This window comes from Cervus canadensis, chromosome 1 (genome assembly GCF_019320065.1).
Source record: "Cervus canadensis isolate Bull #8, Minnesota chromosome 1, ASM1932006v1, whole genome shotgun sequence".
Lineage (NCBI taxonomy): Eukaryota > Metazoa > Chordata > Mammalia > Artiodactyla > Cervidae > Cervus > Cervus canadensis.
The window spans coordinates 108,309,775-108,330,223 of NC_057386.1; the positions used below are offsets into that span (position 1 = coordinate 108,309,775).

The 20,449-nt window shown below is 62.3% G+C and overlaps 2 protein-coding genes across 4 annotated transcripts; one reads left to right on the plus strand and one right to left on the minus strand.

The window, feature by feature from the left end:
* Nucleotides 1–638: 638 nt before the first annotated feature.
* Nucleotides 639–15,856, minus strand: TOP3B (DNA topoisomerase III beta). Of its 3 annotated transcripts, none has more exons than XM_043490367.1 (18): nucleotides 15,786–15,856; nucleotides 12,923–13,091; nucleotides 11,947–12,078; nucleotides 11,052–11,158; nucleotides 10,248–10,322; nucleotides 9,253–9,449; nucleotides 8,792–8,948; nucleotides 8,036–8,149; nucleotides 6,729–6,819; nucleotides 6,320–6,474; nucleotides 6,119–6,224; nucleotides 5,614–5,760; nucleotides 5,369–5,542; nucleotides 4,426–4,554; nucleotides 3,897–4,046; nucleotides 3,574–3,674; nucleotides 2,940–3,141; nucleotides 639–2,568 (listed from the first exon to the last, which is right to left on the minus strand). In XM_043490367.1, exons 2-18 carry the CDS (start codon nucleotides 12,990–12,992, stop codon nucleotides 2,090–2,092), a joined length of 2,586 nt encoding a protein of 861 aa, XP_043346302.1. In that variant the 5' UTR covers nucleotides 12,993–13,091; nucleotides 15,786–15,856; the 3' UTR covers nucleotides 639–2,089. The 3 variants fall into 3 exon arrangements, with proteins under 3 accessions (XP_043346302.1, XP_043346292.1, XP_043346312.1); XM_043490357.1 differs by having other exon boundaries at nucleotides 12,923–13,088; nucleotides 15,786–15,853; XM_043490377.1 differs by lacking the exon at nucleotides 15,786–15,856 and having other exon boundaries at nucleotides 5,635–5,760; nucleotides 12,923–13,088.
* A 2,106-nt stretch (nucleotides 15,857–17,962) lies between these two features.
* VPREB1 (V-set pre-B cell surrogate light chain 1) lies at nucleotides 17,963–19,982 on the plus strand. Its single transcript, XM_043434270.1, has 2 exons — nucleotides 17,963–18,319; nucleotides 18,403–19,982. The coding sequence occupies exons 1-2, from the start codon at nucleotides 17,971–17,973 to the stop codon at nucleotides 18,825–18,827; spliced, it is 774 nt and encodes a 257-aa protein (XP_043290205.1). The 5' UTR covers nucleotides 17,963–17,970; the 3' UTR covers nucleotides 18,828–19,982.
* The last annotated feature ends 467 nt before the right edge of the window (nucleotides 19,983–20,449 follow it).

Here is a 20,449-nt window from a genome sequence, read left to right on the forward strand (position 1 = left end):
AGCCTACTGGGGTCCTCTGTCCTTGGGATTTCCCAGGCAAGAGGACTGGAGTGGGGTGCCATTGCCTTCTCCACACGACCCTTTTAGGGACCCTTAATTTCATATTGCCACAGACACACACTTACTATCTGCAGGCCTGGAGGTCGGAAGCCTGCAGGGTCTCAATAGCCTACATTCAAGGGTCATCAGGGTGCCCTTCCTTTCTGAGGGCTCTAGAGGAGAATCTGTTTTCCCTTCTTTTTCAGCTTCTAACTGCCCCGCCTCTTTTAGCTCATGGTTCCACCTTCGGAGCCAAGAAGACCCTTGTGATGACCTTGGGCCACCAATGACCCAGGGTAATCTGTTCTAAAGTCAGATGAGCAGCCCTAATTCAGCCTGCAGCCCTGACTCCCCTTCACCACGTCATCTGAGAGCAGCACAGTTCCAGGGCCCAGGACGCAGACATCTTCAGGGGGCCGCTTCTCTGCCACCCTAGAGACCAAGGGAAAAAACTGGGGGCCATGCTACACGGCTTGTGGTATACTACTTCCCGGACCAGGGATCCACCATGTCCCTGGCCATAGAAGTGGGGAATCCTAACCGCTGGACCGCCACGGAATTCCCTGGAAGTATTTTAACACCGAACAGATAAACAAACATTTAGGTCAAAGAAAATGTTTTAATATATAATATGTTCATCTTTATATCAATGCAGTTGTAAAGCATAATATAAACTTTTTTGGAAGAGCCCTCAAAAGCCCCACTGGGGCCCTGCCCACCTGACCTCCAGGTGGGCACACGGCCGTGTCTGGCCCAGGAACTAAGATTCACTAACAGGAGTCTGGAGAACTAACAGTCGGCTGATTTGGAAGGACAGACTGGGAAGGGGGTGGATATAAAAGGCAGTGGGCATCTGGGCAGAGAAGGCAGGGTGGGCTCCCTTCTCCTCAGGCCTTCCTAGATTCTGTAACCCAACCCCACCTGCAAGTCAGCATGGTGACCCCAGCAAGGCCTGTGGTTAAGTGCTTATGACCTGTGACCTTCTACATGTTCCTTAGCTGCCCCATATCCAGTTTCCATATCAGAAGGAAACCAAGAGCTGCCAACCTACCCTCCAAGGGCTGCTGTGAGACCCTGCCTCAGTGTTTCTCAAAGTCCACCCAGAACAAGTGTGAACTGAAGTCTGAGGACTGCTGGGTGGGGGAGGGGATCCTGTGACAGCCGACATCCCATGGGCCTCCCGGGCGGCCACACGAGACTCCTCAGCACTGATGCCCCCCGAGGCCAGCGCCGGGAGGTGGCGGGGCAGTGAGGCATGCCGCCTGGCCGGGAGCATGCCTCTTCCAGCAGGCACAGGGCCAACCCCACGCCCAGGAGCTGACCAGCCCTGTGGCTGGTGTCAGCTCCTCCCGCCCTGTTTCTGCCTGCCTCAGCTCTAGCCCTGGCTCTACCCTTGGGAAAGGAGCCTCCCACATCACCCGGCCCGCCCAGCCCGAGTTCCAGCCTCTCGGGTGAACCTACGACCCGGGCAGCAGTTCCAACCTGCCCCGCGTGCAGGCTTGGGGAGGCGTTTCATGGGGCCCGTCAGGTGGAGGCCTGGCACGGGGTGACGTCCCAAGGTGGGCATGTGGTGGGCTGAGGTGGGCGCCCTCATGGGAAGCGGGCAGGTGACCTGTGGCCTGCAGGTGGTGTGGCTCCCCCTGACCCTGCCATCTGCTGCTGCCCACCTCTGTCTGAGGGGACACGTTTGAGAACGGGAAGGGGAACAGGCCTGGGGGGCCAGGGTCACATGCAGGCCCCCCACACACAGACCCACCTGGTGGGCAGTGGGTGGAGTGGGGGCCCACACCCAGGGAGGAGTCCCCCCAGCCTCGGGTGGTGGGGCGCCACGGCTCACGCTGGGACACAGCGGGCGCCCTGCACCGGGCCTGCTCCTGGTTCTGTGCAGTGGCCCCCCTGCAGGACTCGGGCAGGGCGGGCACTCGGGGGGCGTGTGCAGGACGAGGGAGAGGCAAGGGGATGGGCACAGCCCTCCGACGGCAGGAAGGCTGGGGAGCCACTGGCTCTGCAGAAGACACCGCATTTAATGATCCCCGTGGCCTGCCGGCCGTCACACGAAATAGGCTGCCAGGGCTGACATCTTGTCCTTGGGCCGCCGGGGGCCCGGCTTCCCCGCTGGCCTCCGGCCCCGGCCCCGGCCCCGGCCCTGCCTCCGCCCGGGCCCGCGGTGCATGGGGTGGCAGGAAGCTGCGTGCTTCAGCTCCACCAGCTCCTGGAAGACTGGGTCGCAGAAGACGCAGCCTGTATGCTGCGTGCCGTCGCCTGGCAGCGGGGACTTGGCCTTGTTGAAGTCCACGTCCAGCAGGGCGGCCTCACAGGAGGCGCACGTCTCGGCGGACACGCGCACGCGGTGGGCGTTCTCGAAGCAGTGGGCCACCACGTTGCACCTGTTGCAGGCCACGCGCCACTTGGGGCCGGAGGTGGGGTCGAGCACCAGCACGCCGCTCTCACACTCCACGCATTGGCCGATGCCCAGCATGCTGAGTGAGTGCTGGCAGCTGGGGTGCGTGCACTCGTTGCAGCCTGTGCCTGCGGGGAGGGCCGTGTGAGGCGCACGCACCCACCCCCACCCCGGAGGCCCCTCCTCTCGCCCCACACACGCTCGCCCTGGGCTCTGCTTCTTCAGGGCTTCCTTGACTCTCACGCCCCCCCCCCCCCCCCAACGCTGAGGTTTCTGGAAGGGCGTCTGGGCGGCCTCCAGTCAGGTCTACCCCCCTTTGTCTCACTCCCTGGGGCCCAGGTGGGACCACTGGCTGCCCTGGAAGCTGCTGGACGTAGGGACGGGTCTCCCTGAGAAGGGTGGGGACTGGGGACTCCCCCTGCCCGCGGGGGGCCCCCCAGCACCCTCCCCCCGTGTCCCCAGGCTGGAGTCCAGGGTGGCGCGGGCGGGCGGGGCTCACCCTTCTTCATGTCCCGGAAGGGCGGGTGGTTGGAGCAGTAGGGGCACAGCGGGTAGCTCTTGCCCCTCGAGCCCGACGACCACAGGACCAGCTCGAAGTCGTCCAGCGGGCACCGCAGCTCCTTGTAGAGCTTGATGGTGCCGTTCTGGGGCAGCGTGTAGGTCTCGTCGCAGTGCGAGCAGTGCAGGCGGCTCGGCTTGGCCTGGGCGGGGTCGGGGGGCAGGGGTCACAGGGTTGCCGGGGCCTCCCGGCCCACCCGCCCACCCTCAGCCTCCCTGGGACACAGAGCAGGGCGCACGACGCAGAACACACTCAGGGCGGGCAGTGTGGTGTTGCCGGGACTGCTCAGGCCAGGGTCTCTGGTCACCGAGTCTCAGGGCTCACTGTTCCACACAAAGGCGCTGCTAAAACCCCACGTGTGCGTCAGCTCCCGTGACAGCGAAGAACGCGGGGTCAGGAGCGCGTGGACGGCCCACGGGTCAGGGCCCCACGGCTCATGCGCAGCTGGGTCTGAGGGCAGCGCTGGGCATCTGCTGACGAAGCTGCCCGGACCTCGCGGTCACTCCATGTGAAGGCCGCTGGAGCGAGGCTGCGGGGAGGCGAGACTGCGTGTCGTGGACACACGCCCTCCTACCTGGATGTACTTCATGAAGCGGTGGCACTTCCCACAGCGGGAGAGGGGCTTGCCCGTGGCCGCCAGGGGCGAGAAGGACACCTCCATCAGCTCATCCATGCCTGCAAGCCAGCAGGACCGGAATCACAGCCCAGCCCCGGCCGCTGCCTCCCCACGCTGGCGTCCTGGGCCAGCCGCAGGGACCACCGCCCGTGTCCAGGGGCGCCCCTGGCGGTGGGTGAGGGCAGCCCCCTGGAGCCAGGGCCTGGGAGCCGGTCTCCCGGAGCGGGTGACGGCCCTAAGCCAGGCTCCCCCGCCAAGGGGCAGGGAAGGGGCACGCTCACCCGCGATGGAGTCCACGAAGTAGTGGAACTTCCTCTTGAAGACGTCCAGGGTGTGGCCCAGGACCTGGCGGAAGTCGGCTCTGCCCTGGGCGATCAGGTTCAGCTGCTTCTCCACGGCGCTGCGGATGGTGGGCAGCACCAGCTCGGCGTCTGCGGGCGGGCGGGGGCGCTGTGAGCCCTCGCCCCGCGTGCAGGGGTAGGGCTCCCACCTGTGATCTCCCAGGAGCCCTATGCTGGGGACCAGGGCACCCCGTCGCAGGACGGTGTCACCGGTCGGGCTGCGCGGCTGAGGTCTGTGCCGTCTCCCACGGCCCCTGGGGGACCCCTCAGGGCAGATACACGGCCCAGCACCAAGGACTCCAGGCCCGGCCAGGAGCCAGTCTGCAGGAATCCAGGCCCCCGCTCTCAGACCCAACAATTTCAGGGGGCCATCAGCCCGGCCGGTGTGGGCCCTGTGGTGGGGGCGTGGCCTGAAGTGGGAGGCGTGGCCGGGGCGGGCCCTGCGGCGGGGGGCGGGGCCGGGGCTCACCGATCTTGTAGTAGCCGTGCACCAGGACGATGCCGAGATTGGTGGGCTTGAGCCGGCGCCCGCTCTCCACGACCACGTAGTTGCGCTGGCAGATGTTGTTGATGTGGACAGGGATGCTGGCGTCCGTCCCTGGGCACAGCACGGACTCGGCTCTCCCTCCGCCCGCCCTGCGAAGCCGGCTTCTCAGCTCCCCCCTCCCCCGCGCCACTCGCAGGCCCACCCTGGGCTGGACTGTCCCCAGACGCGGAGGCTCCTGGTGGCTCAGAGGCGAAGGAGCTCGGCCGCCCGCCTCTCGCATCTGCTGAATGTGAGCTCCAGCCTCTCCCCGCCTCGCCCCACGGCACACGCTCGTTCCAGAACCAGGGCGCAGACCCACGCGCAGAGCGGCGTGGCCAAGTGGTCCCCCAGCAGCTGGCAGACCGGCCGGCGGCGTGGCCTCGGGGCCCCTCCTGATTGGCCCTGGGGACGCTTCCAGCTGCAGAGCAGCCTGGCCGTCCCATGGCCATCCAGAGCCTGTCAGCCTCTAGGGGCCTGGTCCACCAGAGCCAAGCCCAGGGAAAGGCAGGGCCCCTAGTGGGGCACCGGGCTGGCTCCAGGGGTGTGAGGACTCAGGTCACAACCCTGGGCCTGGGGTCTGGGCAAGACCCCTCACCCGCGCAGCAGCGGCCACACAAGCTCCTGAGGACACCGCCTCATGTGGCGCTTCCGGCCCCAGGGAACAGGGCTGTGGGGCCTTGGCCTTCCTGTTGTCCGCAGACTCGACCTGTGCCATCCCTGCAGGTGAATCAGGGGCCCCCTCGGCCAACGCTCAGCCCTGGAGATGAGCTAGTGCCAAGGACGCATCTCTAGGCTCAAGGCCAGGCCCGGGGGTGGAGGCCGCAGCCAGGGCCCCCAGCCGCCCCGCCCCGCTCGGTGGGCCCTGGCGGGCCTGGGCGGGACACACCGATGCCGTGCTTCTCCATGAGGGTGATGAGCTCGGCCTCCGTCAGGTAGTCCGGCGGGCTGGTCTGCTTCTCCAGCAGCTTGACCTCGGCCACGGCCAGGGTGTCGCCCTTCTGGCAGGTGGGCAGGCTCTCCTCCAGGGGCACGCTCTGCCAGGGCATGATCTCCGTGAAGCCTGCAGGGACACCGACCCTCAGGATGTGCCGCGCGTCCGCGGAGGGGGGAGCCGCCCGCCTGCCGCCCCACCTGGGGAGATGACGGTCTTGCCCGTGCAGGTGAAGCGCTCAGGCCCAACCCGGAAGGAGACGCTGCTCTGCAGGTACTTGCAGTCATGGCTGACGGTGGCGATGAAGTGCCTGGTGATGTACTCGTAGAGGCGCCAGGCCTCGCCCCCTGCCACGGGCGTGGACGCTCAGTGCCAGGCTCCGGCTCCTGCTGCGGCACCGGGGCCCCTGCTCCCAGCCCGCGGGGATGGGAGACTCCAGGCCCCCCCATGGTTGAGCCTGTCACACTGCCCCACCTGGCCTTCTGCCCCAGGGCCTTCCGAGTGCCTGCCCCAGCGCCTGCCCCCATGTCACTCCTGTCCCGGCCCAGCGATGGAGCACAGCTTTCAGACGCCCCACGCTGCCACGGGCCCTGACCCCCTCCAGAGATTGGGTCACCAGCGTGCCTCACCCTGCCCTCCTGTGAAGCTCGATGCATGCGTGCGTGCGTGTGTGCCAGAGAGCGTGACGTCTGGGGAGCCCCGTACCTAACTCGGCCTCCGTGGCAGCCTTCATGGGGGTGATGGGGGGATGGTCACCAGCGTCGTGGCCTTTCCGTGGGCGGTTGATGCCTGCTGCTAAGAGCTGCTTCACCTGCGGGGAGCCGGGGTGGAGAGGGCGTGAGCCAGGCGCAGTCCCCGGCCCTTGCAGGGGCCGCCGCCCTGGCTCAGCGCTCGGGCCCAGCTCACCGTGTCAGCCCAGTAGGGGTGGTTGGCCTGCTGCCGCAGAGGCCCCTTCAGGTCGAAGCTCTCGGGGTAGTGGGTGGTCTCGGTGCGCGGGTAGCTGATATAGCCCTGCGTGTAGAGCCGCTCGGCGGTCTGCATGGCGTGCTGCGGGCCCATTCCTGCCAGAGACGCAAGCTCAGCGCCAAGACGCCGGGTGCCCAGGCTGGGCGCTCAGGCTCCTGGGAGGCCAGTGCCCTTGTCTGCGGGCCCAGCCCAAGGCCGAGCTCCCCCAGCGGGGCGGGCGCGGGTGACCGGCGCAGCCCTCGAGACACGGCCGGCCCCTTGCCTGGTGGCAGCCACCCCTTCCTATCAGCCAGGTGGCCTGTGCTTCCGGGTCACGAGGCCCTGAGAAAGGAACAGCGCCCGCACTTACCCAGGGCAGAGCTGGCCACACGCAGCATCTCCACGGTGTTCAGGGCCAGTGGCCGCTGCTTGGCCTTCTCCTTCCTGCTCGTGGCCTCCACCTGGGGAGGGGCCGGGGTCAGGGCGGGTGGGCAGGCGCTTGGGTGGGCGCGCGAGGAGCCGCCGAGGGTCTGACTCTCGCCTGCCCTCCGGGCTTCTTTACTGCCCTTTACAGCGGCCCCACGATTCGAATGAATGTTTGTTCAGGCCCAAGAAAGGAAAATCAGAGAGAACTCTAGAGACTGTTTTTCAGGAGAGAAGCTCTGGAGGAGAGGAGTCAGGAACAGGGCTGCACATGGGGGCCCAACGGGAGCCGGCACCCCTGTCCGCAGGGAAGGCGGGGGCCCTGGGGTGTGGGGGGCCCTGCGGTGCGGGCCCCTCACCGTGCCCCCAAGCGTCGCTACACCCTCTGATTCGTCAGGAAAAGCGGGAAGCCGGAACTTTCTCTGTGAAATCTCCTAACTTCTAACTGTGGGTCGCCGTGAGGAACTTCAGTGAACAGTTCCCATTCGCGGAAAAGCGAGGTGAGCAACCAGCTCAGCCTCTGGGCTGAACGGCTGTTGAAGAAGTGACCGTCCTGTCTACGGCAGAAGCAATCCAGGCTTCTCAACCGCCACACTCACCCCTGCCAACCCCATGTGAACCCAGCCAGGGCCACACCCCGAGCTCTGGACAGACAGACGCAGCAGTGGAGGCTGGGGTCACGGTGGGGAGGCCGGGACGTGGTGGCTGTCACGGGCAGAAGCGTGGGGCAGCTTTAGAAGTAGCTCTGGCGCCTGAATCGACCGCACGGGGCGAGAGGGACCCAAGGAGGCACGACTGCAAGGTGCAGCCGCCACGGCCGCGGGCCCGCCCGTCAGCCCCACGGGGCCAGTCCCCTGCCCCGTGGCATCAACCTCCTCCTACCAGCCACGCGCCATGCTTCCAATTCCTGAGACCCTGAGTGAGAAAAGTGGCCGGTGAGGCCAGGAGAGCTGATGGCCTGGAGCGGCCGTGCTGACTGTGGGCCCTGGGCGGGCTCTCGACGGGCACAGGGGCCTCTGGCTGGATGTGCCGAGGACAGACATCGAGCAAGGGGGCACCCACAGGGCATGTGCACCAGTCAGAGCAGGCAGCTGTGTGGTGGCCACGGCCTGGGGGAGGGGAGGGGCAGGATCGCGGTGCGGGCGTGTGTGGAAGTAACTACTCCTCTCTCTAAAAGGTGTCTGTTTTCCAGAAAGACAGAGGGAGCCCTGTGCCCTGGCCAGCAGAGGCCTCCGCGGCCCCACAGCAGCCCACCTGGGCCTCCTTCTCGAGCTTGGTCATGTTCAGGAACATCTGTGCGATCTCCCGGTCGAACACGCGCACCCGGTCCCAATCCAGAAGGAGGGAGCGGTCCTTATCGACGTCCACCTGCAGGAGGGGGACAGGAGGAGAGTCAGGGAGAGACAGCACCCAGGTGAGCCTCCGCCCGCGGGGAGTCCAGGCAGGCGGAGCTGGTCCTTCCCCGGGCCTGGCTGGAAGGGCTCAAGGCCGGGCCTGTTCAGGGCCGCAGCCCAGTGTGTGGGTGGAGGCCCAGCCCCTCCCGGAGCACAGAATGCTCTGACAGAGGCCTCGCTGGGGTGAGGGAGACAGTCTCAGGACGGGAGCCCAGCGCCAAGGTTGAGCTGTCCTCAGGGACGTTGCAGCCACCCCCACAGCCCCTGCAGCCCTCGGCCTGGCCCCACCGGGGACCCCAGCCCCATGTGGACTGCAGCGGCTCCATGTTATACTCGGAGTTCTACGAGAACCTTCCATCTTTCCTACTTGGAAAACGTGTTCTAAGGCTTTTTAGAAGCTGGAAGGCCAGTGGCCCATGGCCCTCAATCCAGTCCTTGGACCTGACCAGCCCAGTGGCGGACCTGACCCTGGGCTGGACGGCCCTCTGCTGTGCCCACACTGGGACAGCGGTCCACGTCCATGCCCTGGGCCTGGGTACCACGATGACGGTGGAGGCGCTCAGCCGCCACACCCAAGCCCAGCAAATCCCGGTGTGAACGGGAAAAGGCGGCGCACCTTGGCCTGCAGCACCCAGTAGGTCTCCGGTTTGAAGGACTGGATCTTGTCATGCCGCTCCACACAGAACCCCAGCGTGGGGGTCTGGCACGGCCCGAAGGAGATGAGCGAGCTATCCAGGTTGCCGTATTTCCCCTGGAAGTACTTAGTCTGGAACCTGTGAAGGGGGTCGGAGAGACAAGGACACGCCAGTCAGGCACGCACTCGGGTGTCGGGTGCCGGGGCGGGTGGGCGGGGCGGGAGGAAGCCCTGCGCCCTGCTCCCTGCTCCGAAGCAGGCAGAGGGCAGCAGCTCTGAGCTCCCCGCACGCCCCACGCCTCCCCCCGGGGCCCGCCCACTCTCACTGCCGCGGGGGCCCCATGGTCTGCGTCAGCGAGAGACAGCTGTCTCAGGAACCGAGAAGGCGGACAGTCTCCTGTCTCTGGTTGGGCCTGGGGGGACGGGGCGGGAGGGGAGGGCACCTCGTGAAGGCGCAGCCGATGCGGAGGTCCAGCTCCTGCCGCGCGTCCACCGAGAGCGCCTCGTTGTGGTCGGGCTCGCCCAGGCGGGCCATGGCAGCGCAGATGTCCGTGTCCGTGATGGAGCTGAAGCGGGCCCGGAACACCGTCTGCTCGCCACCGTGGGCCTGGTTCATGACGGGCAGCACCGCGTCCAGCACCTGAGGGGGCCCGGCGGTGACGCCCACAGCTTGCCTGGGCGCCCGCCCCTCCCGCTCCCGCCAGCCGGCCACCGCCCTCCCCTCCGCAGCCTTGGTCTCCGCGGGCCTCGGCCACCGCACTCCCTTCCCTTCCGTGTTCACACCCTTCTCTCCCTACAGCGGCTTCCACCCTCAACCAGGAGGCGCTACTGCCAGGGATGCAAGAGATCCCGGCCACCAAGTCTGCCTTCTTGAGGAGAGTATGGGGAGGGGGGCGGCATCTGGGAGACCCTCCAGCAATGGGAGTAAAGACAGCGATGGGAAAAGAAGGCAGGGCAACAGACAGGTAGGAGCATGGGCTCTGGACAACACCCCGGCAGGCTTGGGGGTCCCGGAGCCCAGTCACTAAGAGTCACGCAGGCCGCGGTGGAGGTGGGTGGGTGGGGCTGGGAGAGGGCCCCGGGCGACAGCGGGGTGTCACAGCCTGAGGGGCTCCTGCGATTGCAGCTCTGGGAGCGGCAGAGGCGGGGCGGGCACCGTGATGGAGCAGAGCTGGCTGGCAGGGGTGAGAGGGGTTGACAGGGCGCCCGGCCGCAGGGCTGAGGTCCCGGGGTGGGGCCGGGAGGGCCCAATGCTCAGAAGCCACGCTCTCCTCCCGGCAGCCCTGCGCCGGAGAAATCCTGCCCCAGCACTTCCTCACACGCTGCCCGCCAGATGACGGGACGCTCCCGGCCTGGGCAGAGCCGGCCGGCCGCATGGACCTCCACCCCTCGGGGCCCTGGCCCCCAGTGTGGCGGCCCGCGGACCCCCAGCCCTCACCTCAAAGCAGATATTCTCGCCCTCCTTGTCGCAGTCCAGCCACAGCACGATGCAGTCAGAGCCCCTGCCCTCCACCTGCGCACAGACACGCGTGTGCACTGCCCGGCCGCCCCACCACCGCCCACGCAGAGCCTGCGCCCCGAGCCCCCCCAGGCCCCCCTCAGGAGCCCTGGAGCCAGGGCAGGAGTCACCGGTGGCTCAGCCTCTCAGCAAAGAATGTAGTTCAGAACTGCTAGTTTTTAGACCAAAAACATAATAAATGCCATGAGATCTTAATCCCCAAAACTGCATCAAAAAAGAGATTGAACTGAAATCACTAAACGTTAACGGCAGTGGTCCTAGATGCTGAGATTACAGATAAATTTTTTTCTTCCTCCTTACTTGTATTTTCTAACTTTTACCATGGGTTTGCATTATTTTTACTGTTGTTTATTTCTTATTTTATGTTTTTACTTCTACTCCTGGGTGCACCGGGACCTCGCCGCTGTGAGGGGGCTACTCTCCTGTCACGGTGCGGTAGGAAGCCCCGGCTCTGGGGCACTGGCTCAGCACTCGGGGCACACAGACTTACTTAGATCGCAGCACGTGGGATCTCCCTGGACCAGGGACTGAACCCGCGTGCCCTGAACCAGCAGGCAGATTCTTACCACCAGACTCCCAGGGAAGTCCCCGTGTTTACATTTGTTTTAGAACCCATCCCCACCAAACCATTTTAAAGCAGGAGGCTGGCCCGGGGCTGAGTGACCGGGGTGCCCAGGCAGGCCGTGAAGGGGAAGTGTGGGCCCCAGGGAGCCCAGGACGCACCTGCAGGAACTTCACCATGTTCAGCTTGGGGTTGGCCTCCTTCTTCTCCGTCGGGGCCTGGCTGAACAGCTCAGCGGGGTCCACCTTGTCCCATTTGTTGTATTTTCCTGTGACACATGTCGGGACGTCAGGACCACACGTCACAGCTATGGGGCCCGGGACCCCGGACAGGGAGGCTCAGGGGAGGGCCTCCTTCGCTCAGGAGCTAGCCAGCTCTGGGTGGGCCTGTGGCGGGGGCACCACTCCTGGAGGGCTGACTGCCCAGGCAAAAGGCATGCCACTCACCCTGTGTCCTCCTCGGTCAGTGCCTACACCCTCTCCCCGCCCAGCACTTGGCCGGCCCTGACAAGCGCTCAGCAGATCCCAGGGGACCTCAGTATCCTCAGGCCCCCTGTCCCGTGCATTGCCCCCCACTTCTCTACTTGAGGCTCGGGGTGCAGGGGGCCTGGACGATCCTGGGAGGCGACAGCTCTGTCCTCAGACCTTTCACACAAAAGGAGCAGAGAAGCAGCTAGCCCAGAGTTCCGGTCGGACCCACAGCAACCACAGCCCTGGAGCCAGTCCACGGGGTCACTGGCGCTGGCCTTTCGTTGCCAGCTGCCGAATGACCGCAGACAACGGGCACCCTCAGCAGGCAGTGGCCCACTCCAGAACACCCGCACAGGCCAGGCTCCCACTCAGGTGCGCGCTACCGCCTCCACGCTGCCCAGGAAGGTGACCGAGGGCCACTGCTGTGGCGAGGACTGCAGGGCAGCCCCCACAGCCTGCCAGCCTCGGACTCACCACTTCTGGACAAACCTCTCTGCCCCGAGCCCACCCCGGGCTCCCTCTGGGCCGCGGGCAGCACGGGGCAGGGCTCCGCAGTGGAATGGGGGTGGGCGAGGGCGGGGCTCACCCAGGAAGTCCAGGGTCATCACGTGGCCGCAGACAGACGTCATCTTGAAGCGGACGGGCTGGCCCGCAAAGGTCCCGGGGTACTCGTACACCGAGCACGTCCCGTTCAGCCCTTTGCGCGAGGACATGCTGCCTGCGGAGAGGTGGGCGGCCCTGACGCAGCTTCCCAGGGGCCAGGCCCCCCCACAGTGCTCAGAGACCGCCCAAGGGCTGTTTGCATTTCTGTGCTCACTCCTGAATTTGATTCCTGCCTCTTTCAGACCCTCCTCAGAAATGACCCGGAGACGCCCTCACTGTCGACCCCAAGGTGACATCTTGACAACCCACGGAGGGTCCCTCTGCCGGTCTCTCTCTCGGCCTCTGGGGACCAGGCATGTCTGAGTCTCCCCTCCCCTCCAGACCACAACTTCTCAGCCTGCTGCTCCAGGGTCTCCTCTTCCCTCAGCTGCTAGACCAAGGGGAGGTCAAGGCAGACGCCTGTCATCTCTGAGTCCCCAGCACCCAAGGACGTGGGCAAGGGCAGTGTCATCGCTTCCCGGTGCCCTGGGGCCGCGGCTCAGCCTCGTGGCGCTCCTGAGTGGCATGCGGGGTGTGCGTATAGCTGGGCATCCGTGGGGCACTAGTGCGGACACCCGGGCATGGCCTTGGCACCCAGGCTGGGGCAGGGGGCCTTCCGGTGGACTTCCTGCCCAGGTTAGCAGGGCGGGCTTCTGCCGTTCAAGAGCAGCCCCCCTGCCTGCCGCCTGCTCCTACCTGTGCCTGGGGGGAGACCCGGCTCACACCGAGTGTGGAGGTAATTGCACCCCATAGGGACCAAGTGACTCAGGGGCCGAGGGCTTCATCCATGCCCGCCATTCCCAAACAGACGCGACTCCAGGGGCCTGGGGCTGCTTCGGAAGAAGGCAGGCCTGACTGGCGGGGCAGGAAGGCCCATGCTCCCACACCAAAGCTGCCGGACGCCGGAGCTGCCCTCCTACCTCGAGAGAGGATCCTGGCGATGGACTGGGCCAAGGACGGCTTCTCGGCCACCATGAACACGGTCTTCATCGTGCCTCGGGCTGCCGGTGCCCCGCCTCACTCTGCTCTCAGGAAACGGCTCAGACACCACGCTGAGGCAGCGTCACGCTGCTGCCACGCCGCCAACTGCTGAGACAAAAGACACGCAAAGAACAGCGGGGCTTCCGGTACAACCTGCCACTCTGAACGATCAAACATACCCGAGGTAGAAAGAAACTCGGGGAGACCTGAAGGCCTCTCACAGACAACGGCCCAGAGCAGCTGAACCAGCTCCAGATGAGGGTCTCCTGTGAGAGAAGCTGAGGTGGCCCCACGACCCCAGGTGGATTTTGGCCCCAAATCTGCACTAGGAAGCTTGGGGGGGGGGGGCGCCTTTGAGCCTGGCCCCTTCCAGTGGAGTGGTCTTTTACCCCCGGGGCCAAGAGCGGCATCTCCACCGTGGCTGAACTTCAGGGTGCCCTGCGTGCCTTACCCAGGGCACGTGCCCAGGCCAGGAGCCACGTCCTCCTGACACCAGACCAGCCAGCCAGGGGATCTAGCCCCCAGTAGAGCTTGCTTGGCCCTTCCCAACAGGCTCCGACCGAACCCCCTCCTGCCCTGCCCCACCTCTGCAGGCCAGGCTCGAGCCAGTTAAGTAGAACACCGTGGTCTAAAGCAGGATTACACAGCCCCGAGGATTTCCCACCTTGGTGACTGAATCAAACATCGAGGCAGTCAGGGAAAGGAGCCTTTCTAAGCTCCTCCGTTGCAGGCGGTGCTACGGCTGTAAACACCACTTCGTTGAATCTTTAATGAGCAATTCTACAAGGCCTGCTTCCCTGGCGGCTCAGCTGGTAAAGAATCTGCCCGCAATGCGGGAGACCTGGGTTTGATCCCTGGGTTGGGAAGATCCCCTGGAGAGGGAAAAGGCTACCCACTCCAGTATTCTGGCCTGGAGAATTCTATAGACTGTCTAGTCCACGGGGTCTCAAAGAGTTGGACACGACAGAGCGACTTTCACTTTTCACTACAAGACCTTCGTTGGAACTCTTTTAAACTACGAGTACACTGAGGTTGCACTCATCTCACACACTAGGAAAGTAATGCTCAAAATTCTCCAAGCCAGGCTTCAGCAATATGTGAACCGTGAACTTCCATATGTTCAAGCTGGATTTAGAAAAGGCAGAGGAACCAGATATAAAATTGCCAACACCCGCTGGATCATTAAAAAAGCAAGTGAGTTCTAGAAAAACACCTACTTCTGCTTTATTGACTATGCCAAAGCCTTTGACTATGTGGATCACAAATAAACTGTGGAAAATTTTGAAAGAGATGGGAATACCAGATCATCCGACCTGCCTCTTGAGAAACCTGTATGCAGGTCAGGAAGCAACAGTTAGAACTGAACATGAACAACAGACTGGTTCCAAATAGGAAAAGCAGTACGTCAAGGCTGTATATTGTCACCCTGCTTATTTACCTTATATGCAGAGTACATCATGAGAAACGCTGGGCTGGAAGAAGCACAAGCTGGAATCAAGATTGCCGGGAGAAATATCAATAACCTCAGATATGCAGACGACACCATCCTATGGCAAAAAGTGAACTAAAGAGCCTCTTGATGAAAGTTAAAGAGGAGAGTGAAAACGTTGGCTTAAAGCTCAACATTCAGAAAACTAAGATCATGGCATCTGATCCCATCACTCCATGGGAAACAGATGGGGAAACAGTGGAAACAGTGGCTGACTTTATTTTTTTGGGCTCTAAAATCACCGCAGATGGTGACTGCAGCCATGAAATTAAAAGATGCTTACTCCTTGGAAGGGAAGTTATGACTAACCTACACAGCATATTAAAAAGCAGAGAAGTTACTTTGCCAACAAAGGTCTGTCTAGTCAAGGCTATGGTTTTCCCAGTGGTCATGTATGGATGGGAGAGTTAGAGTATAAAGAAAGCTGAGAACCGAAGATTTGATGCTTTTGAACTGTGGTGTTGGAGAAGACTCTTGAGAGTCCCTTGGACTGAAAGGATATCCAACCAGTCCATCCTAAAGGGGATCAGTCCTGAGTGTTCATTGGAAGGACCGATGTTGAAGCTGAAACTTAATACTTTGGCCACCTGATGCGAAGAGCTGACTCATTTGAAAATACTCTGAGGCTGAGAAAGTTTGAAGGCAGGAGGAGAAGGGGACGACAGAGGAGGAGATGGTTGGATGGCATCATCGACTCAATGGAGATGAGTTTGAGTAAACTTCGGGAGTTGGTGATGGACAGGGAGGCTTGGCCTGCGGCAGTCCATGGGGTCGCGAAGAGTCAGACACGACTGAGCAACTGAACAGAACTGATCTGAACTGAGACTGAGGTTCAGAACAGCTGAGACTTGTGTCAGACCTTTGCCAAGGCTCTCGGGACCCCCGGCTCGCTGACCACCAAGCCCGCGCTGGGCTGACTCCTCACGTCCCCTTCTCGAGCAATAGCGAAGCCAGACGAGGCCGCCGGGAGAAAGCAGCGCTCAGGATTCCAGCGAATCTGCTCCGACAAGTGCCTTTCGCCGCCTCCGCCCTCCCGTACACCCCGGGCGCCCTCCTGACTGAACCAGGCCGGGCCGGGCCGGGCCTGGGGCGGAGCCTGGACCCCAACCCCGCCTGACGCCGCCTCAGTCCCCACCCGCGACGCAGACCCAGCTCGGTGCAGAGGGGCCCCGGCCCCAGAGCCCCCTCCTTCTGGACGCTCCCCAAACCCGCCCGCCCGGGAGGAGGAGCCGAGACTGTTGAGCCGGCCCGGACCGGCGCCCAGCCACGGGGCTGGACCCGCCCCCCAAACCGCACGGCGCCCTGCCGCTCACCTGCTTCCAGCCTCCTGCTCCTGGAGGCCCGCCGCCATCTGCTTCCGGGTCTGTTGATATCTGCTTCCGGTCCGTGCCCGGACAGCGTTCCACCCCCCCACCCCACCAGCCCTCCGGCGCTGCACGCTCGCACTTGTGGGTTCTGAAGCTCGAGAGTTCCGGGCGGATCCTCCAGTCGGCCCTAGCACGCGGGGTCACAGGGGTTCCCCCCAAATGCCTTCCATCTCATTCTTCACCCGCCGCGGGGAGGCAATAATGACAATTACCTACAGGGAGGAAATCTGGATGATAAGCATGAAGACGTATCTACTACTAATAAACTAAAAACTACCGATGCGTGTATAGCAGGCTTCTTTGAATGCTATAAACATTGTAGAATGCGTGGATGAGCTAATGTAAAACCTATCTGGAAAATAAAAATAACCTTTTGTGTTAGAGTAATGGGTTTATGGGAGATTTAAAATAATTTTCGTGGCTTTATTTTAATATCTTTCTTTAAGGAGAATGTTTAAAATTTATTTATTTTTGGTTGTGCTTTCTTTGCGGTGCAGGGGCTTTCTCTAGTTGCCAGGGGTGGAGGGCGCCCCTCACTGCCTTGCACAGGCTTCTCCTTGCAGTGGCCTCCTGCGGCAGGGCACGGGCTCTAGGCCTTCAGTGGCTGCAGCACAGGAGCTGTGGTGCAGCGGCTTTAGTTGCCCTGAAGAAGGAAACAGAACAGGCTCCATCTTGAAAGCAGGACTCCATCTTGGGCCAGACTGTGGACTTGGAGCTCTATGCCCAGTATCTATGGAAACAACATACCACTGGAAAACCAGGCCCCCGGAAGGAAGAGCCCCAGGGCTCTCCATGCCTAAAAGAGTACCCTAATTATCTCTGTAACCGAATAGAATCATACATTCTGTTATGCTTATTGGGGTATGACCACAGGCCTATTGATAATTGTCCACTGTTAACTACCTAGGCTTAAGGCATATGATCACGGGTTAACTTTGACTGTATCTTTCTTTTTCCTTTATTCAGACTAGTTTCAGGAAACCTTATACACTCAGGGTATATAAGGTTTTCACAAACACTGGTCCGGGTCCTTGGCTAAGAGGAGACTCTGCCTTGGGCCCGCAGGTGTAATAAACTGCACTCCACTATCTGCATTGTCCTTCTGAGTGAGTTTGTTTCCCAGAACAACGCGTGGCTACAACAGCCCCAGGGCGTGTGGAACCTTCACACAAAAGGGACTGAACCCTTGTCCCCTGTACTGGCAGGCGAGTTCCTAACCACTGGACCACCAAGGAAGTCCTACAATCTGATTCTGACCCTGGCTACGTGGAGTTTAGGGCGACTTGCACAAATTAAGGATGCGACCCCCTCCCCCCCCAAAAAAACCCATCCCTCATTTCAGACACCAGCTACAAACTCAGCTATCCCCAGGCCACCTATATTTCTGACCAAATGGCCTGGGAGGCTCCCCTGAACCTCGGTGGCCACTGGGATTACATTCCTCAGGACAGCTGCGGGGACCACTGGCTCTGTGATGGACTCGGTCTCCAGCCCCCCTCCCCGTCCTGGGAGCTCAGCTCAAAGTTTGCATCGTCTCATCGCTGGGTGGGGCTTTCCTCATGGCCAGCATCCTTCACGAATCACCCATTAGTATAAACTCAGGGGCCCCCCTGAATAACAAGCGCTGGATTTAGAGGCTGCCTCCCAGGAACCAGGGACAAAGAGTAGCCGTTTCTCTACTATACACACCGTGGTCAACACACAGCATCTCATTTATGTACCCAAGGACCCAGGGGCAGGAGTGGACCCCCAGGACCACAAAGCTCACAGACGCCTCCTCCCCGGCTCCCTGGGGAGACCCCCGTGAGGACGAGGGGCAAAGGCCTGGGACAGAGCTAGAGTGGCTAAGGCTACCTCTGCCCCCTCCTGAAAGCCCGTCCAGTTGCTTCCTTTTCAGGAGCTGCTAGTCACTCCGGGTTCACTCCAGGGGAACAGCGGCTGGGTCTGGAGGGGGCGGGGCATGCTAGGGGCATGGGAGGGGACGGAGCGGACCCTCACCCAGGGCCCCTACACCTTCTGCAGCCCCCAGCAGGTGTTGCCCACCATGAGGACCTGTCCTCTCTTCCTGGCTCACCACACACACAAGTGTGCACAAGAAGCTTACTCTGTGGCGCTCAGCTTCCTTTGGGGGATGCGGAGTCGCCCCCTCAGGGACTCCATCCTGGCCTCCTGGGCACTGGTCTGTGAGCCCCATGCAGGTGCTTCCTCCATCAAAGCTTCCCCTGGGTTAAGGCAGGAGCCACAAGGGCCAGCACGTGGCCGCTCCCCCCGACCAGCATCACAAACCCAGGGAAGTTTGGGATGGCCACCGGGAGCCAGGCGTGCCAAGGCCCCACCTCTGGGAGGTGGGGAGGAGGGCGGGGGTGTTGGCCCTGCCCCGCGAGGACCCGGGGGCTCTGCGCACACTGGAGGCAGACCTCTGCTCCGCCGCACGATGTCCTGGGTCCTCGTCCTCCTGGGACTCCTGGTCCACTGCACAGGTGAGAAGCCCCGGAGCTCGCGGCTCCCGGCCCCTTCCCACGCCCTGCTCTGCCCCGATGCCCACCCGCCTCTGTGTCCCCAGGCTGCAGCCCTCAGCCTGTGCTGAGTCAGCCACCTTCCATGGCCTCGTTCCTGGGAGACACCGTCCGCCTGGCCTGCACTCTGCGCGGCGACCACGACATCGGCCTTTACAGCATCTACTGGTACCAGCAGAGGCCCGGCCACCCCCCGAGATTCCTGCTGAGATATTTCTCCCACTCGGACAAGAGGCAGGGCCCCAATGTCCCCCCTCGCTTCTCCGGCTCCAAAGACCTGGCCAAGAACACGGGGTATTTGAGCATCGCTGGGCTGCAGGCCGAGGACGAGGCTGTCTATATCTGTGCTATGGGGGCCCTGGGCATGGGGCGGAGGCGGGAGATGCAGAGAGAGGAGAGGGAAGAAAGGGAGCTAGCCACTCCGGGCTCCCAGGGCCCCGGGGCCCCCCGGGACACGCTCCCCTTGCACTAAAGGCCGAAGGGCTGCATCCCCACGGGGTGGGGGTGTGGGCGAGGAGGCTGGGGCGGTGGGCTGCCCAGGGCCAGAAGACGCTCCTGTGAACCCCCTTGGAGGGTGGATTTGGGGATTAAAGGTGCTTGCGTCTTGGGAGGTTGTTCTGCCGAGTGGTCTGAATTGGTTCGGAGGAGGCCCGGGATGCTTTGTGAACCATCAGAATGAGTGGAATGCACCTGAGAACCAGCTAGGGTGAAGGTCCCAGGAGACTGGCCGGCCATGGTCTGCTTGGCCAGAACCCGTGGGCTTGTGGGTCTTCCGGGGCAGGTGGCTGACATGGCCCCTTGGGGGTGCCCCTACCAAGGACAGGACACGCTGTTGTCACCTGATTGTGCACAGGGTAAGCAGCTTAGAAAACACATTTGCTGTCCCTCCGGCGAGGAGAGAGGTGCCCCGGGATGTGTGTGGACGCGGTCCCTTGCTGGGCCTGATGGTTCTGTGCCATGGGGGGCTGGCCTGTGCCCTCTAGGGGGTCCAGCAGCATCCCTGGCCTCCACCACCCAAACAGCCTCCCGCCCGTAGTTATGACGACCACAGACGTCCCCAGGCATCGCCGAAGGTCCCCAAGGAGGCAAAATCGCCCCAACAGAGACACCCTGGGCCAGGTGAGAGGAAGTGTTCTCCATAAATAGCACAGATAGGAACTAGTTTTGGTTTTCTAGGCCATATAATCTTTGTGGCAACTACTTAATTCTGTCCTGAGAGCTCAGAAGCAGCCACAGACCCTTTGTGAACACACGGGCGTGACTGCTTCCTGTTAAACTTGGTTTACAGAAGCAAGACAGGGCCGGGCTGGTTGTGGCGCTTGGGCCGTGCACTGCTGACCCTGCTCTGGAGAAACGCTCGTTGCCGCCTCCAGGTTCCAGCCAGACCACACTCGGTGGGGTGAGCAAGGCCACCTGAGGCCACTTGTGCCTGTGGACTCCAGGGTACCAGCCCCTCAGGACCCCAGAAACCCCATGGGCAGGGGTGCGGCCTCACCAATGGGCTTGTTGGGTGAAGAGGAAACAGTGGGTTCCTGCTACTCTGGCCCACATCTGCACCCTGAGCTGTCAGGAGCCGTTATGGGAGGTCCCGCCCTTGACAAGGTCATGAAGAAAATACCGGGCAGGCAAGGCCGTCCGAGACCCCATCCATGACGAGGTCATGAGGAAAAAACCTGACAGGCAAGGCTGTCTAGGATAAGGGACCCTCCAGGTTGGCCTCGGCCTCTACCCCACCCTGTATCCTCCCCCCTTTTCTGCTGTTGTTCTTGTTTGCCCTGCTGCAGATTCTTGTGTTGCCTGCTGAGAACTCTCCTGCTCCTCTTTCACTGAATAAAGACCAACTTAAACGCTAATTAATAAATCTCCTGGACACTGGTACCCTATGAAGGGGCCAGGGATGAAGGAAATGCTTCAATTCAAACCCTTTTGCTGGCATTCTGGCTTGTTTGATAAATATGTGCTTTCATTGCACAAAATGCTCATGATTGTTCTAAACATCCTAAGCACAGTATGCTAACAAAAGAAACTATTAAGCATAGGTCCCTCCACGGGGTGAGAAAAGCCCCACAAATATTATAGCCACAAATGTGCCTG